General features: G+C 38.2%; 1 protein-coding gene across 1 annotated transcript in view; it reads left to right on the top strand.

The window, feature by feature from the left end:
• NKAIN3 (sodium/potassium transporting ATPase interacting 3) overlaps window positions 1-18,493 on the top strand; it is a 337,201-nt gene that overhangs the window by 165,515 nt on the left and 153,193 nt on the right. The window contains exon 2 of the mRNA XM_062568210.1: window positions 10,643-10,780. Coding sequence (XP_062424194.1) covers window positions 10,643-10,780 — 138 coding nt within the window. The remainder of the gene's footprint in view (window positions 1-10,642; window positions 10,781-18,493) is intronic.

Raw genomic sequence — 18,493 nt, 5'->3', positions numbered from 1 at the left:
CTATGGCTCCGATTAGGGATAATAGGGAAGACGTTTTTTACTACTTTACTGCCTGGTTTAATTCTTCATTTTTGCCTGAAGAGGCAAAATCACTTGGTGATTTAGGATGGAATATACAGTCTCTTTGGAGCCACAAACCTAAACTGTAGCAGGAGATTCACCATCCTGTGGGAAATCATATGTTTCACAAGACTTGTCATAAGCCATTCTGTACCATTTGATGTTTTATGACAAAACTTGTATCAAACAATTTGAATCAGTTAAACTCAGACCTTGGATGAACTGACCTCTGCAAGACTCCTGCTGAATTCTGAACACACATCTTCCTTAGTTGTGTAGATAGAGCTCCACCTGGTTTAATTTGTGTCTTCTTTAGGAGAATACATTAAAACTCAAGAGTTTATAGGACCTTAAAGGCTCCTTGATGTATTTCATAAGACTAGGGTGTTGTTCTTTGGCCAAAATGAGTACTCCTCATTCTCCGTTCATCTCCTAACAGCTCTGAATAATGTTCTATCTACCTTACAGGAATTTCAATTTGACTCATGCACTGCAGTCTGAGTGCCCTTCCCACAGCCTCTCTCTTTGCACACTCACAATCTGCTCGTCTATTCATGTCAGGAGTGTTTTCAGTACTGATCCTGCAGTAAGGCTGGGTACCATCATCACCAGAATCTAGCACAGATCTAGGACTGGTGGCATCACCGCTATCTGGTATCATCATCAACAGTTACTTCCTGTATGTCTTACTGCTTCAAAGTAATAATAAACCTTTCAGTTTCTTACCAGTGCTAGTTTCTCATTACCTGCTTTGCCTCCCCATTTCTTAAGTGGTGATTGAGGAAGCCTGTAAAGCTTAAAAGTTTTGCTGAATGTGTTAGAATGTGCAAATAAATGACTAAAATTATGACTAAAAGAAGCTACAATTTAAGGAATGAAAGGGTATGATGGTACAATAGATAAAAGGGATTTGAATTAAAACCATGGCGTGTGTAACTTGTTATAACAACAAAGAAGACATATCTTAACTTGCTTTTCCCCCTTTTCTGATATCTTTTCACATGAACTTTATCATTCATAATAAGATAGAAATCTTTAAAGATCTTTAACCTATAAGCGTTTCTTATGCTGTCTTTTGCTGTACATGTGCTGGCATTTAAACAAAAGAACCAGGGGAGTCTTAAATGCTGTTATAAGCATGTTCATTCCAGCTGTTTGTAGGATTGTACAGGTCGACCAGCCAAGGGGCTTGACTTCAGTATTTTGGGATTGGTTACAGCTTCATTGGAGGATTGAAATTCAATCTTAAATCACTGTGCTGTAACGAATTGGCGCTACGGGGTTTTATTACAATAGTTGGCTTCTTCCCTATCTTGGCTACCCATGGACTGTAACTGCATTTTTATAGCGTCTGTTTGGTACAGATGTAGTAGTTAGCCTAGGGTATATCATACTGGCACCTGTAGTGTTCTGGGAAGTGGGAATATTTGATGCAGCCTTTTATATCACTGAAGTCAGGAGACCCTGCAGAAAAAAATATTAACAGCTTCTCCCTTCCACGCTGATGAGACTCTTTTAAATAATTCACTATCTCCATTCTGAGCCAAGTCCTGCAGTCTTGCCTCCATCACAGCTGTTGCTGATTTCAATGGGACTTTTGTCCGAGCCAAGACTGGAGGCTCAGGCCCAATTTGGTGAATGCACATAACGTTTTCATATCAGACCCATCACTCTATAGCTTCCTGCACATCACTGGTATAGCTACAAGACTATGTAGTACACATGATTTGGAAAATATTTTGCCTTTAAGAATTAACTTTGTTTTGTGCCTGTCTGATAATGTGTTAAATAGCACTATTAAAAACAAATCAATATTTGTTAAGATGTGGAGAAAAATATGTACTAAGGGAGAGAATCCTTTCAGTATCTTATAATTTTATTGATTTCTAATATTTGGCATTCCTGGCTCCCCTTACTGTACTCTGAACCAAATTCTCAGATGAGATCAACAGTTTGCTAGTTATTTACTAGTGGTTGGTTCTCAGACACTAATACAGTGTGATGACTTTCAAAGACAAGTGAATGTATACTGGTGCTACTTACACATCTTTTATATATAAGTGACATTTTTTTTCCTTCAGAAAAGTGGTTGGAACTCTTTTGTCCAAGTGATGTTTTCAGTAATATTGCATGCTATCACTACCATTTTCGTTAAATGAACGTATTCACTGAAGCACTTACAAGAATAGCGGAAGAATATTAACTAGTACTTAATATTTTCAGTTGAATAGTTGATAAGTAAGAATAATGTTCATTGATGAAAGGCAATACTGACCTCCTTAAAAAGAAGGCCTTGTTTCATATCTGTCCTTCTTTTCTTTGTTTCTGTTCTTTGGCCTTCACTTACCTTTGCGACAACTCCTCATACTGAGCTCCTTCAGCAATGATGCCGTATATTTCTTTTGCATTATATTTCATCCAGTCTCACAGCTACCCAACTGACAGCTAATTATCTATCTGACCAATGCTGCAAAGACACTTTTGATATTAGGCCATCAGTTTTTTTCTTTGACAATTACTTGTCAGAAAGCTAGCAGTTTCTCTTTCATCCTGGGAAACTGAAATTACTATAAACATTAGTGGTTTACTCAGAACCTTCCTTGAAATTCAATAACCTTCATGCCACATAATCTTATAAATGTATTTAGTGAGCTATTATAAGAGATTGTCATCTTAAAATCACCCCAAAGCTAGTATTTCACCTAGACAAGTGAATTCAGATGATTAAAAATCTAATGGGAATCACCTCTGTGGTAAGATGATTGCTTTAACTGTCATGGAAGATATAAAGAAGTGATTTAAGTAAAATTTTAACATTGCATTGGAACATAGACTGCACTCATATTCAGTTATGAAGCCTTTGTTGGAAGGTGGTAACTCATAGGTAAGGAAGCGATAACCTTTAGCAGAGGGACAGTAACTTCCTAAATAGCGTAATTCAATCAAGAGTGATCATCTGACGCCACCCTCCCACTCCTCTGCTATAAACCTGACGTTTCTTTCATGTTAAATCTTATCAGTAAAATTCTGAAGCTGTGGTGAAAGCATGGAATGCATATAAAAGCTTTTTATGCTTTGTTGGTCAATCTTTGATTCAACTAATTTTTTTCCCTACTTCTTGCTTCAGCTGTTAGTCCTTTGTTAGAAATCTAAATTTTAGCATTTCATAAGTCAATATTTTATTTTACAATAATGGGTTTTTAGACAGACTAGTTTTGTAGTTTTTTGGTGATTTTATTTTCCTTAAATTAGATAAGTGCTTAATCTCCAAAGTTATTCAAAAGAAGGATGTGAACATTGTAGATTTGTGCCCAAGAACTTACAAAAATGTTTTCTCAATGAAACATCTGTCAAAGAAAAGCAAATCTTATCTTTAGAACCATTAGTCAATAGGGATGATGAGCTGGGCCTTAGAATTTGTCCTCTGATAATTTTTAGCATTATTAGCCAAAATGGAGTCTTACATGCATAATTCAATTGTTTAAGATAATTCCTGACTTGAATTTAAAAATAAGAGTCCTCTAGACTATAACTTCGGGGCTTACCATCTTTTGTATACAACCTTCTTCCTTTCTGAAACCTGGAAAATGCATAGCTAGTGTAGGAATTCCTATTAATTTGGGGGAGTTTAATAGATCTTAAAAGTTGTTTTTATTTAAAAAAAAATTCAAAACTATAGTTGTATAACTAGGAAGTAGTAAATGTTTAATTTCATAATTGCTGTTGGATTACTTAAATACAATTTTGCTAGACACAGAATGGACACTTTAGTTGTTATAATTGCTTATACTTATTACTTATAATTACTATTATTTATTATCTTGCTTGACAAACTGAAGCAGATTTTTAATATCAAATGCAGAGGAGATTATACTTTCCCAGTTGTGTAAACTCAGTAACTTATACAGTATCAAGTTTAAAGATATTTTTATATACCATTAAGCTTTTATTTTATGTGATGTCATTTTATATTTTTATCTTTATTTTAAGTCTTTTTAAAGTCTTTCCTTGTATAAAATAGTATTTCACATATGAAAACATTTTTTGTGATGCAGTAATTCTTTCTTCTAAGAAGGATGTAGATCTATTTATCCCTCTAAAACTGTTTCCTTTACACAAAAACTTTTCTATTAAAACATAAAACTGAGTGTTTTCTGTGAAGCTGCTGACAGAAGAGGGAATTAAGTTTTTACATTCATTTTGAAATGTTGACTTCCTAACTCTACTGTGGTGACACAGCACTCAGACAGCTACTAATATGTATTTCAAAAGTATAGTACGACCTAAGCATTGATAAGAGGATTTTCTTCCTTAGGGGTTGTTGGATGGAGTATGCTCTTAATAATATCTTTGATCTCGCTGTTCAATATTCTGTTCACCAGGAATATCTTGACAATGTCTTCCTGCGGAGCACTGCTGGCTGCTGCTCACCCTGTATTTTGTTACTACTTCACCATATGCTGCATGTGGGCACTAAGGCTACCACAGCCGTACATCTGTTCAGGATTTCCCAGATATGCTGTACAGATGATTTAGTTGTCTACCTAAAGTGAAGAAGCTCAAAATTCAGACAGATCAGCTGACCTGAACTTCTTGCTCTTAACACAAAAAGGTTTGGCCCTGGCCAGAGGAGAAAGTTCAGTCTAAATGTGCAGCTTTAAGGCAGCACAATGTTGCAGTTCCTCAGTACCCATTCCCTCCTCTACAAGGGACACAGAATGTTTGATAGACTCAGTGAAATAAAGAGGTAAAACAACATGAAAAATGTGGCACATCTTCATTAAGTGATCTGACACAGTCCCACTAGAGCATTTCACTGCTAGTGCCAGTCTCCTGAGTTGTGCTCTTTACAATGTAGGATTACTGATGCTGATGATGAATAACAAGGCACTGCATAACTTCCTTGGGAGCACTGATAAGAAATATTATTTCTCCATTTCCAAGCATTATTATGTTAATAAAATGTTATTTCCTATCAACTTTGATTTCATGAAAGTTTTCATGAAAAGTTTTTACACCACTGGACAACATTTTCACTAAAAACAAACTCCAATATTTAGTTTTCAAACATGAGAACCTTTATTTGCAAGAGGTCTTGATACTTCCCCCCCTTTTATGTTAATCATTAAAGAACAACATCAAACAACAATTTATGAGAGAAACTCCTAACATTTGTTGGCTTGGCTATCACTAGCACTTGAGCTGCTAGCCTTTACCAATATTTGTGCCTTCTAAGAAAGTGATGTGAGCAAGTTTGCCGAAGATACCAAGCTGGGAGGAGTGGCTGACACACCTGAGGGCTGTGCTGCCATTCAGAGAGACCTGGGCAGGCTACAGAGTTGGGCGGAGAGGAACCTCATGAGGTTCAACAAGGGCAAGTGCAGGGTCCTACACCTAGGGAGAAATAACCCTGGGCACCAGTACAAGTTGGGGGCTGACCTTCTGGAGAGCAGCTCTGCAGAGAAGCACCTGGGAGTGCTGGTGGATGACAAGCTGACCATGAGCCAGGAATGTGCCCTTGTGGCCAGAAAGGCCAATGGTCTCCTGGGGTGCATTAGGAAGAGTGTTGCCAGCAGGTCAAGGGAGGTGATCCTGCTGCTCTACTCAGCCCTGGTGAGGCCTCATCTCGGGTACTGTGTCCAGTTCTGAGCTCCCCAGTACAAGAGAGACATGGAGCTAGTGGAGAGAGTCCAGCAAAGGGCTACAAAGAAGATCAGAAAGCTGGAGCACCTGCCCCATGAGGAACGGCTGTGAGAGCTGGGCCTCTTCAGCCTGGGGAAGAGAAGACTGAGGGGGGAATCTTATCAATGTGTACAAGTACCTGAAGGGAGGGTGTCAAGGGAATGGGGCCAAACTCTTTTCAGTTGCCCCATTTGACAGGATAAGAGGCAATGGGCACAAATTGAACCACAGAAAGGTCTGCCTGACCACGAGGGGGAATTTCTTGACTGTGAGAGTGACGGAGCACTGGACCAGGTTGCCCAGAGAGGTTGTGGAGTCTCCTTCTCTAGAGATCTTCAAGGCCTGCCTGGATGCAACCCTGTCTACCATGCTCTAGGTGACCCTGCTGAGTGGGGAGGTTGGACTAGATGATCTCCAGAGGTCCCTTCCAACCTTACTGATTCTATGATTATGACTTCTTTGCTTCCTTCTACCAAACAGTAAACCCCACAGAGTACCTCAGTCACATCAAACATACCCTATATCGCCAACATTGAGCTCCTTTTGCCTGCTAACGTGCAGTCTGCCACTTCTATCCATGGAACTTGAGTCAGTTAATTTTGGAAACCTCTGCCTTCCTTCAGGTTTAGTTATTCTGTATTTTTTCAAAAGAATCAAAAAATGATGGTGAAAACAAATTATTTTGAGAAAAATTGTATTTGGGAAAAACAATCTCTTTATTATCAAAATGTTTTTAGAAAACATTTCAAAGCACTCACATACACAGAGCTCCAAGTTCTTACTTGAAACTATCTTTATCTTAATGTCTGCTCCTTTCCAATTGCACCACATGGCACAAGCTCCTCTAATAGCTGCTTGTGGCTATGGTGATTTTGGATCTGTGCAAATACAGATTGCTAGTTCTTCTTGTCTGTGAAAAGACAGTCTGTTACTGTGTGCAGCAACCTGTGTTCATCCCATTCTGCTTATTTCTGTGCAATAAATTATCTAAATCATAGAGTGGATTAGAGACTACTTTTATTCATTTGCACAAACCTAAAAGGTCTGTGGCTTTGATGTCTGTTAGGGGATTCCTTTGGGTAAAATAAGAGAAATAAAAACAGAAAAGCTTAAATTTTCTGTATTTACTGCATATTCCTCACAGTATAAAGAAGTCAGAACTAAATATGTTTCCTTTGTCATTATCATGAATTGTTAGTTGTTTAACTTCTATCTGCAGTATCTACAAGAAGGTTGAATAATTTAGAAAAGAATAGGCATATGAGGAGGATAGACATGTCTCCTACTTCTCTCTTTTCTTTAAGTCTTTTTCTCTACTAATGTATTCTGTGGGCTTCAGGGATGAGACAAATTACTCTGTGCTGGCGACAAGAACAAAATAAATGAGACTTAGCTGCACAAGAAAGGCTTATTGCTTAGCCCAATGGCGAAAGCAGTTGTCAGTAGGAAAGGAATGGTGCTATATGTTTGGCTTCCTGCTCCCAGGACTCTTTCTATATTTTACATGCTGTCATTGTATATAAAAATAATAATAATAAAAAAGAGCCCTGCAGGCAAGGAATAGTAGCAGCTCTCTGAATCCCAGATAAGTCCCCTAAGCAGTAGGCTATAGGCTCACTTTTTTGCTTGTACCTCTTTTTTCTTTTTTTCCCAGAGACATAGCTTCAAGTAGAAGCTGTCCCCTTTGGTGCCCTGGGGTACTTCATCAGTAAGTAGCAATAGAAGAAATTGAACCTCATTCCTCTGTGGTTGAAGTGGGTGCCTTTGCCACAGTAACACAGAAAAGGGATCATTTTTGTTTTGTATGTGTACATATACATAGAGTATATACACATTTGTATATTTGGGAAGAAACTTGTGGCTGCTGTTATATTTTGTGGCAGTCCAGTCCTGTTTGGCAGGACTTGCTTGGCAGAAATCAGGGAGATACACATGAAGGCAAACATTAATTCTGATCCAAGTTATTCAAGAGCTGAGTATTAGCCCATTCACACTGGTCTGCTGGAAAAGTGCTGTGGCTGTGTTTGTTGGCCTTGCAGTAATATGTCTTCCAGACATTCAAGCGCTTTAAAGTCATGCAGGTCAAGTCAGATCTACATAGCTCTGAGAGATTGTTCCTGAGGACCAGATTAAGGAGAGATGCACAGTATATAGCTTCAGTCATGTCTGTGCTGCAGACTTTTGCCTTCCAGACTGCTGTAGGTGTTTCAATACTGCACAAAATGTCTAAAAGCAGTCATCTCTTGCAGCAAACTATCTGTGTGAAATGACTTTCCTCAGCTCCTGCTCTGGCAGAGCCGTATGCTTTCTACACAAGCAAATTCAAGTGTGCCTGGGGAAGCAGCCAAGCAGTGGCATGCCATTGGGCGTGCTTAGGATGTTCCCTCATGTTAACTGGGCTTGCTTCTAACCAGCAGTCTCCTGAAATGGTCCCGCAGGGTCCAGGGAGGATTTTGAGTAGGTAGTTTGCATACAGTTACCCTGTTTCAGAGACAAAGACACTTCACTAGAGAGCAGGGGAGCAATTTTAAGGCAGCTGGCTGCAGAGTCTGGGAGTATTCCAGGGCACGCTCAATTTGTTGGTGTGGGAGAAGACGTAGAGTTGGCTATGTGGGAGTTTCAATGAAAGGCAGGGCAGAGGTGGCCGATAAGCAGATTCTAGGCTGATCTGACAACTCTGTTCTTGTCTCATTTGGTAATGTCAGGGCTACAGGAAGGAAAGGGGGAGACAAACTGTCTCTAAGAAATGGTGGTCCATGAATGATGTGGTGCTGTGCTGACCCCAGAAGATCTCCACTTGCAGTGGTAGGAATGAAACAGGCTCTAGTCCTGGCCATCGATGTGATAAATGAGATTGCTAGGTGATATAGGAAGGACATAGTAATCTTCGTACATTGAGTATTTGAAACTCTGCCATATCATGCATGGGATTTGAAGCATTTTTATACTGCACTGTGAGATATATCCTACGTTTTAGGGAAGCTAAACAGCTATTCACAAATGTTAGATCATCTGAATTGTCTGAGGGAGGCATTTGGAAGGTGACTGAAAAGACTGAGTGATTCTGAGGGTTCCTTGCTGAAGTCCCAACTAGGCCATTACTCTGGTGCTTCTGAACCTGCTATAGTGTGAAAACACCGTGAAAATGGCACTAGGGTCATTGCTTTTGTGTACCAGTTAGGAATCCCATGTAATTCTGGATGAGGTAATGACTGAGAATGGTTCCCAAGATCATGCCATTAGGCACTGAAATTCCACTGAGGCCCATGTGAATATGTCATTTTTTAATTTTAGCCATTAGCTTCTGTATTTTTTTTTCTGTCTGCCTAGGGAAGACAATTAATTGTTGACTAAGATGATATAGGGCAATGAGTAAAGGAGAAGAGAGGGCGGAGTGTGAAGTAAACAAATGCAGGATAGAAAGCTAATGCCATATGAGTCAACAACTTCACGCATGTGGGAGTGCTGTTCCCTTTGAGACTGTCACTTACCCACAACATCAAAAAGAATAAGATGGTTTCTCTTAAGAAAGTAGCATCTTTTATGGCCAAAAAGCTAACATTCTTTTAATATTAATACTCTACTGTATGATGATTCATTTAGTTGTTTAGATTTACCATATTTATTAGCCTCAGCATAGAGAATAAGATTTTCATTGCAGATGCATGGAATGATTTTTGTACAGGAAGGATGGATTCTGCTGTCAGCTACACCTACCACATCCTGTAAGTGAGGACTAAATTTGGCCATTATGTGTAAAGTGAAATGTTTTGTGAAATACCCACATATGATAATAGTTTGGTTGGTATTCATAAAGCTATGCATACTCCATCTGTCTTGGTTATAAATATTTTAAGTGCATATTTCAGTAAATTTTAAAGTCTGTAACAATGTAGTAAAATCAAGTAGAAGTGTAATAAATTCTGGCAGGAATAGAAACTCAGTTGTTGCTCAGTAGGATTCTATTTAGCTGCTCAGAAAGAAAAATATTGAACCAAGTTTAAACTTCAAGAAGTGTGTTGCAAGGAAAGCTGATCTTAGTATCTTTAGAGCAATAGGCTGGATGATCAGAAATGAGTAGAAAATGAGTTTTAAGAAAAATTTTAATGCCGCCATTAATGCAGAGGTGTTTAAAAACTGTTGGAAGGAATGGGCAAGAGGAGAATTTTAATTGTAGAATCACTTGCTGATTTGCAAGCCCTGCAGATAGCTCTCAGGCTGGTAGTTTTAGAGCATCTTACTCCAACGTCTTTCAGCTCTCTGCAGCCTTTCATTCCCTGATCCTGCTTCCGTGCCTCAATTAGTGAGGAGTTTCCAGCAGTCTTCCTCAGTTCCTGTATTAGTGAATTCCTGCAAACATACCCACATAGCTAGATCTGGTATTCTGCTGAGCTTTCTCTGTCATTTTTGGACGAAACGTCTGCCTTCTAGGAAGAGAATTTTCAGTCAGTCTGACTAAATATAAGAAAATAAAGACATAGAGTAGGAAGGAGCATGATGATAATTCATTAACAATAGGCAAGGTTTGCATGAATTTAACTAAGTGAGACTCTGTTTTAGGCAAATTTCGTATTTAAATAAATATTTTTAAGCCTTGTAATTTCAAGCAAGCCAGGATAAAACAAAACCTGCCAATGTTTGTTTTTTGAATGTTTGATGTTTATTACCTGAAGGTTTTACAATTATTTTCTTGAATTAAAAGTTCTCTCCATGCTTTATCACAGTGTACTGGAAACACTGACAAAGAATACACCTGACAATCATAGTTTCCAGACTCATGTCATACTCTAGTCTGGTGAAACCTGATGCAAATAATAATTAAAAAAAAAAAAAAAAAGACTACTATTATGACTTATGTATAATTAAAAAGTGGATGTTCTGTTTATGTGTTTTTTTACAGCTGGCAGCATTAGAGAGACAGATCTTTGACTTCCTTGGTTTCCAATGGGCTCCTATCCTTGGCAATTTCCTACAAATAATAGTTGTCATTTTGGGTTTATTTGGAACCATCCAGTTTAGGCCTCGGTATATAGTTGTGGTAAGTCTCCTTTATTATCTATTATATTTATAATTGGTTTTAAAGCCTGTCACATTAGAAAGCAGAATATTGGGTGCCATTTCTGAGATTGTGGAAGTCATCAAGAATGAGTGACCTAGAGAAAGTTCTGCCAAGCATTTAACTGTGATATAAGTTCCTGTGTTCTTTTTTGTGATACCATCAATAATACTAAAAGAGCTTTAGATGGATCATGGAAACATCTAAAATTAGACTAAACATAAATTAAATGAAGAAAAAGTGATACAAATTGTTTTTCTTTTTTTCTATAGACAACCAGAATCCACGGCCATTTGAAAAAATCTTTTGTTATGATCAGGTCAAAATTAGCTGTATCTTCATCAAATTGAGAGAAGCAATTATTGTAGAAATTCCTATGGTCCTGAAAGCCATGAGTTCCAAAAAAACTCCCTGTTACTTATGTCTAACTTCACCAAGACCTGACCCTAAACTGTTGTAAATTGTCTCTGATGTTTGCAACTAGAAGCTCCACAAATTTCTTCCTATATTTTCAAAATAACCAAGAATAAAAATCTTTCAAAGTTATAAGGAGAACTGCCATCAGAAATATCCATGATCCTCCCCCAGAATCTGTCCTTAATGGATGAATATTACATCTTTACCTGGCAGTGTCTGTATTTGGACATTTGAGTTATGTTGTAAGGAGTGGAATGTAAGAGGCTAAAGTACTTTTTTCATCACAGAAGATTGAAATAAGTGCCTCATGAGGAAAACTCATTAAACAAATATTTTAAAAGATTCATCTCTTCTAGTCAAGTTTGGAATCCTGTAATTTTTTGTTCTATCTTAAAATAAAAGGTGAACAAAAAGTGTATCCAAGGTAATATCGAGGTTCTCAATACTCACATTATCTAACCTTCACAAGCAGACTAAAAATAATTGAAAATATATTGATGTAAATAATAGCATTTTTATCTAATACCTGTCACTGGAGACCTGGGCAGCAGGGTACCTACATCCACGTATTGATGATTCACCCTCCTGCACCATGTTTTCCATTTTATATAAAAGGCAGTTGAAGCAAGTGAGGGTAGGTACCTGTACAATTACATAAGAAACGAGTGCCTGAAGTTCAGCAACGCAACACTGCTTGCCCCTCAGGTGCAGCTCTGCCGTTCAGCAATGGAAGCTCTATATTTATTTTTTGAACAAAATGCAACAGATGTTGACTGTTTCTCTATCTTTTCCCATGTAAATGATCACTTCAGAATATGTTAAGGTTGTTACAGAGTAAAGAAAGAGAACACTATAATTAAAGAACACCCAACATATTTTGTTCTCAAATGTAATGATTGTGAACTCACACTCTGACCTTAACTTTAAGCATATATTAAGCATGTATTAAATGCTATATTAGGTGTGAATACTCACTAACTGAGAAGATAATGACTTTGGAGCAACTTGTATCCTAACTGATGTAAGGCTCCCAGTGAAGTAGGAATAGACTGAGCTAAATCTAAAGACTGAAGAGTGAATGTACACAAGTTGTCCGGATCCAGTCTCACATCTTAGCACCAGCAGAAGGGGTATCTTCCATGCTTCCTCATGCTTCCCCAGTTTTCCTCTCTCCTGCTAAATATTTCTCCAAACCCCTCTCTAGCAATTCTTGTGGTAGTCTACTTGACCTTTTGGTAAGTCAGTTTAAGTCCTAGGATATCAAACCTAGCAAAAAGTGAACTGGGCTCTCAGTAGTGAATTAGACTTCAAATTCACTGAGAATTTCTAGGTTGGTGAGCTGAATCCCGTCTGGGGGATTCCAGATGAGTGCCTGGGCCAGCATAAGGCAGGGGCTGGGACTGTGCGGTGTCACAGACAGCAATGTGGAGGTGGAGAAGAAAGGAGAAGATGCAAGGCAGCCCATGCCAGTAGCTACAAATTTGGGAGCTCAGACTTGTGTTTAGCTTTACCCCAAGGCTGAATTCAATGAATACCTCAAGGCAGCCTAAGCAACAATTTTACTCAGCTTTCAGTTCCTGTACTGTTCCTTCTTTTGCACCAGCACAAGTGTTCATGCAGCCACTTGATAAACTGGCAAACCAGGAACAGATCCTGCTGAAAAGCAGCTGTTTTCTTTTACTGTGTTAATTTAAATATAGGTCAGCTCCCAGACTTATTTTACTGCATGGTTTATTTCATCATAAAAGAGGAGGTGAGAGAGAGGAAATGGGAACAAGTAGCCAGGAAGGAGAAAATGCACCAATTCTTTCTGCAGCAGTGCAGGCTTATGCCAGCTTGAAGTGCTAATTGAACTGTAGACTGGGGATCCTCCAATAACACATACTCCCTCAGAAGCTGTGCTTCTTAGGACTCTGTCAGCTGCAGCTGGGCTCTGCCAACAGCAACTGTCCTCAGAAGCCCTAAAGAAATCTGTGGTACAGGCAGCAAAGACCCCTTTGTGGTGGAGGGCTTTCTTCACCAAGAGAAAGGGTAATCAGAAGGTGTTTCTCCCAGAAAAGACACAGCCTGCTTCCCTGATTCGAAAAGCACGTCCTACTTGTTATAGAGGTAAAATTTTACCAATGATTTCAAATATAAAATTTATTTAATGCAAATTTCAGTAGAGTCTTGGATTTCAATATTACTTAGGGACAATAGGCAGAGGTTTTCTGCCTGGGCTTTCAGTAGTGAATTATACTCAAAATTCATTGAGAAGCGTCATGGGCTTCCAAGTCCATATCTGCATCTTCAGCCATATTTTATAGTCTCCCTGTGGTTCCTGTTCCATATTTGAGTGAAAATTCCGTTTGCTTTGGCAAAAGAAATCTATTGAATCATCCTTTTATGTAGTCTAATCGCTACAGCTTCTGACTTGGATTTACTTAAATCCAATTTAATTGGAAGAATAACCAAATACTTTAGGAAAAATATACTAAATATCCATTATCTTTTCCTTAAGACTTCCCCTGAAATTAGCTTTGCTAGTGCATATGATCCTGTGTCTGGATGCCTACTTCAGTACCTTCACTACCTACTTCAGTAGGTCAGTGTCTACAGATAAGTCATCTATTGTGTATGTGTGTAATTTGTCCCTATGATAAAATATCCTACTGTGATGGAGACCTTGACTTTGGCTGGACAGCTGCATAGGTCTGCTTTGACCTCAACAGACCTTTAATATATTATATGGGTGAGGAAAGCTGTGACTGGTAGTTTTCCTGACTATAAACAGAAGCTTTCACTCTGCCATCCTGTGCTGCCGTGTCACTTTAATATGCAGCAGGAATGGGAAGGAAATGAATAAGTATGTTACATGTGTAGCCTCAGCTCAGGGTAGTTCAGAGTTAAGAATGAATCTGTTAAAACCTTCAAGAAAAGTGTGATTACATGTTATCCAGCTTTTTCTTTTTTTAATGTAGCAATGTTATTGACACTATGTGCATAGCTCTCCTGTCTCTTTTCCTGTTAGAACTGATCCTGTACAAGATTGGCTTCATGTAGTGCCATAACATGAAGCATATGTATGCTGCAGTCAAATATGAGGCTGCAATTCTGCAGAAAGAACTGAGCATGCTTTTGGTACAGGTACCTGGAGCCATGGAGTTCAGGGTGATCAGTGTGATAGAAGGATAAACGCAAAAGCGGCCAGATGGTTCTGAACCCTCACTGTCATTAAACCCAAACGAGCTAGTTTACACTAGTTGCAGTCATTTATTTGAGTGCAGCACAAGCATAACCATTGCAAAAGAGAAGTCTGAGTAAAGAAATGAGCTTTGCTTCATGCCTTAAGTGATATAAAATTCAGACTGCGAACTTTCTGCCAAATAAAAGCCCCATTCTCTTAAGAGCAGCAACCCAATGGCTGACTCATGAAGCATCTCTGTCAACTACAACTGTCGTTCCAGGTAGTGTCATTCAAAGGTAGTGCCTGAGATGCTCAGTCTACAGTCCTACAGATCTGAGAATATAAGGACGGTGATTCTGAAATAGATCTGGAATTGTACTTGCTTGTACATAAAATTCTGAGTCCGCAGAAAAGCTTAGAAAATGGAAGGGGAGAGGGAGAGAAAGAGCAGGAGTCTTAACTCCAAATGTCCTGCTTAGTTAAAGCCAATAATTATTTTAATAGTTTTTGTATTCATTTCTGATTTAAATCAGTTTTCTTGAATAATTTGTCCTGTCACTAAGCAGATGTGTTTTCAGTACTTGAGTATTTTATGGTTGAATTAAATCTGTCCAAAGTTCACAGGGGACATAGAAGTGCAAAGCTGATTCCTGATTTTCTGTTATTAGCTTATTTTTAACTTACACAAACATTTGCAAAAAAGAAAGAACAGATAAATCTGAGTCCTAATTACAGTGTAACATACCAGTCACACAGCTCCAGAGTTACACTGTGATTCATGTGTCTGCTGTTGTGCATGCTTTTCCTTTCTTGACATAACTTGCCATTACTGGCAAGATTTTCAGGCTGTTAAAATTGATTAAAGATGATGACAGAATACTTGTTAAAGCTTCTTTTCTGGTTTTTGATTTTTTTTGTTTTCCTTCTCCTACTTCTGATATGGAACTTCAAAAGCCTTCTGAATGCTGAGTCATATAACTAAGATTACATAAACCTGGCCCAAAGCTGAACATAAATGTGTTAATGAACAGCGAGAGATAAAAGTAAGATGCTTAAGTAGGGGGAATTTAAAGTGGAAATCTATGTTTGCTTAGCTTAATTTATTACATTAAATAATACGATATATAGGCTGCTTTCATACTGTGAAAATGTGTACACCTGAAATGCCAGAAGGCAATTTCTCAAAAGAAGAAGGAGGAAAAAATAAAGAAAGAAAGAAAAGAAAACAGGACTACTTTATACAGTAGTCACGCAAATGCTGTGCAAATATACCTGCCATTTGAAAACATATATGAAATATATACGCATCTAAAGCTACTCCTTGAATATCCTTCCTGGTAAGTCCTGAACTGTTACTGTTCCATCATGTTAATTTCTGCTGCTTTCCTTGTCATCTTTCATGAATACAGTGAAGTAGGGTTCTGTAGGTGCTGATGTCTCTAGGGCACATGCAAGTGTCCCAAGAAGTTGTGATGACTCACTAGCTGCTGGTTTTCCTTTGAAGTATCAATGAACCAACATTTGTCCTAATGCCAAGACACTGTTTAACAGGGGGTGCTGCAGTTCAGATTAAATATACACTTGAGATAGCTTCATTATTAAAGCTAAACTTATTCCATAATTCTTGTAATATTCAAATTTCCTTTTTTCTCATTCTTTTCTCTTCCCTTCAGTTCAACAGAATATCGTTGTGATATTGTGCCCATGCAATGGCAACCATTTCATTCTACAAGTGGCTGAATTTCACTGGTACACAAAAAGTATTTCTGTGGCAGTTTCAATAAGCAAATAAACTTCAGAGCCATAAGAATTATAAAAACAGCATTATTATAGAGAGGCTGACATTAAGAAAGGGGATCTGAAAGTAACATCCTGGGTTACGCAATAATTTAATAGACATTTTACTTGTACTGTCTGGGGAATATTCTCTTCACATACCAAGCCACTAAATGTGTTCTCACCCCGTTCAGTATGCAATCCTTAGTGCAGAAGATCAAAAGCTGGAAATTCTGCAGTACATCATGGGAAGAAAGTAGCAAAGATTATCACCAATGTCATAGGTTCTTTCAGTAGAAGGAATTAGTTAGGTGAAAATACCTAAATGATTTTTAGAAGTAGTGCATGATGTATGCTATTGGCGGGGGGAGTGGGGGACCACTCAACTCTCCCTATTATTGGATCTGTGTGGGAAATTCCCTCTTCATGCCAGATCTTGGGTTTCAATGCTGAACATGAGACTAGATGAGCCAGGGACTGAGTGTAGCTGGTCAAAGAACTGGTGCTGAGCTCACTGGAAGTGGGTGGGATAAAAGTGTGCAGATACAGTGAGACAGGATCATATTCAGGACATGGGGCAGAGACCGAATTACTCCGAAATGGGACTAGGACAGAGAAGTGCTGATGGGGGTCGAGTAATGAAACAGATTAGGTGAGGAGCCTTGGGAGGGAAATGAGCACTGGGAATCAGCATGGACCTGACATTCCTGACTATAACTATTCCTCCATTGACAGCAGACATCTGACAGCATGTATAACGTGTTCTCCTTCCTCTTGTCTCCTCACATGGAGGACAACAAACCAGTACTGCAGTCCATTACTCTGCTTGCCCAAATGAGTCTTTGTGATGGATGTAAAATCTATGTCTTTCTTAGTGACCCAGGCAGGTGTTAGTGTGATGCCACATAGTGAAATATTATTACAATTTGGTTTTTGAACTGGGAAATCATATGCATGTAAATTTACACATATACATATGATGTTCAAAAGGTAGTATCATTTTTCAGGAATAAGCACTCAAAAATCAGGAAAATTCAATATTAAAGCTTGCCTATGCAATCTTAATTTAAGCCTTTTATATATTTGCAGCTTTGAATTGTGTGGATGCATGACAGTATTCACTTAGAATTGACAGAACAGACATTTATTGGGTTTTCTGGTGACAGGACCTATAGAATCCAAACTTGATTTGGTGAAAATGAAAAAGAATGAGGCATATGACTGCAAGATAGGAGAGTATAAAAGGAAATAAAAGGATTGCTTTTGTTGTGCAGACAGTCTGTGCTGGTAGCTGAATTTTATCTCTGCTCTCAGCTACTGAAACCTTTTCGGACATAAAGCAAGTTACTTAAACCAAACTTCTCACTTTCTTTTGCTAGCTGTTTCTTCCTTAAGTTCTGGGCTCTTGACTTGAGAGCTTGTAATCTGATTTGCAGAAGCACTGAATGAGCCACTGAGAACTGAACACTGATCTTATGAAGAGCCATATAAATTTGAGTGTTCTGAAAAATGAAGCCTTAAGCATCTCAGGTTGGGTGCCCATAATGTATCAGTACTTCTGAATGTAATCTCTGCAGGTATCAGAACGTTATTTGCATTCTAAGGGCTGTATCATTTCCTTTAACGTAACATAAATTAGTTTAAGTTTGTGGTGGTCTCACACATTACAATAATGAACATCCTAGAAAACCTCATGAGGAAATTAATATTCTATCTTCAGAGCAGGATCTAATTGACAAAGAGAAATGAACTATTGAATTAGCTGTTCATAAAAGGTACTGAGCAAGCTTTAGAATAAATATAATAAATATAAATATACCTAGAATAAAAATATACCTAGGATGAGCTAATTAAATATTGTACTATACTGCACATCCACAAAAGAGGGAAATTAAGATAACACATATAACCAGAATCCTGACATTTCCTAATTTTGATTTTTTTCACTTTTCCTATCTTTTTTTTTTTTTTTTTTTAAAAAAAATACAGTTTTCAAATGTAGAGAATAATTCTCTCACTTTTAAAGTTTAGGCAATGCTAATTACTAAATATGTAATTATTATGTTCTTAAGTAAAATGGAGCCTAAATTTATAGTCCTGCAGTTCAGTGAGACAGTAGGAAGGTCCTCTCTCTTGTGCAATAGCTGGGCTTCAAGGTACGTATCTGCTTCGCACCTGCACTTCTCCTTCAGTAACTGTCACAATAGATAAGTAACTGAACTGACTGATCTTGACTTTGTAAAACATAGTAGTTTGGCCTAGAAAAGCACTCTGGAAAGCTTTTTTGCTTGCATGGGTCAGAGGTGTCTTTGGTACCAATGAAACAGAATGAGGCC

Source organism: Rhea pennata, chromosome 2 (genome assembly GCF_028389875.1).
Source record: "Rhea pennata isolate bPtePen1 chromosome 2, bPtePen1.pri, whole genome shotgun sequence".
NCBI lineage: Eukaryota > Metazoa > Chordata > Aves > Rheiformes > Rheidae > Rhea > Rhea pennata.
The sequence above is the reverse complement of the archived record's forward strand: the minus strand, read 5'-3'. Positions and strand labels throughout refer to the sequence as shown.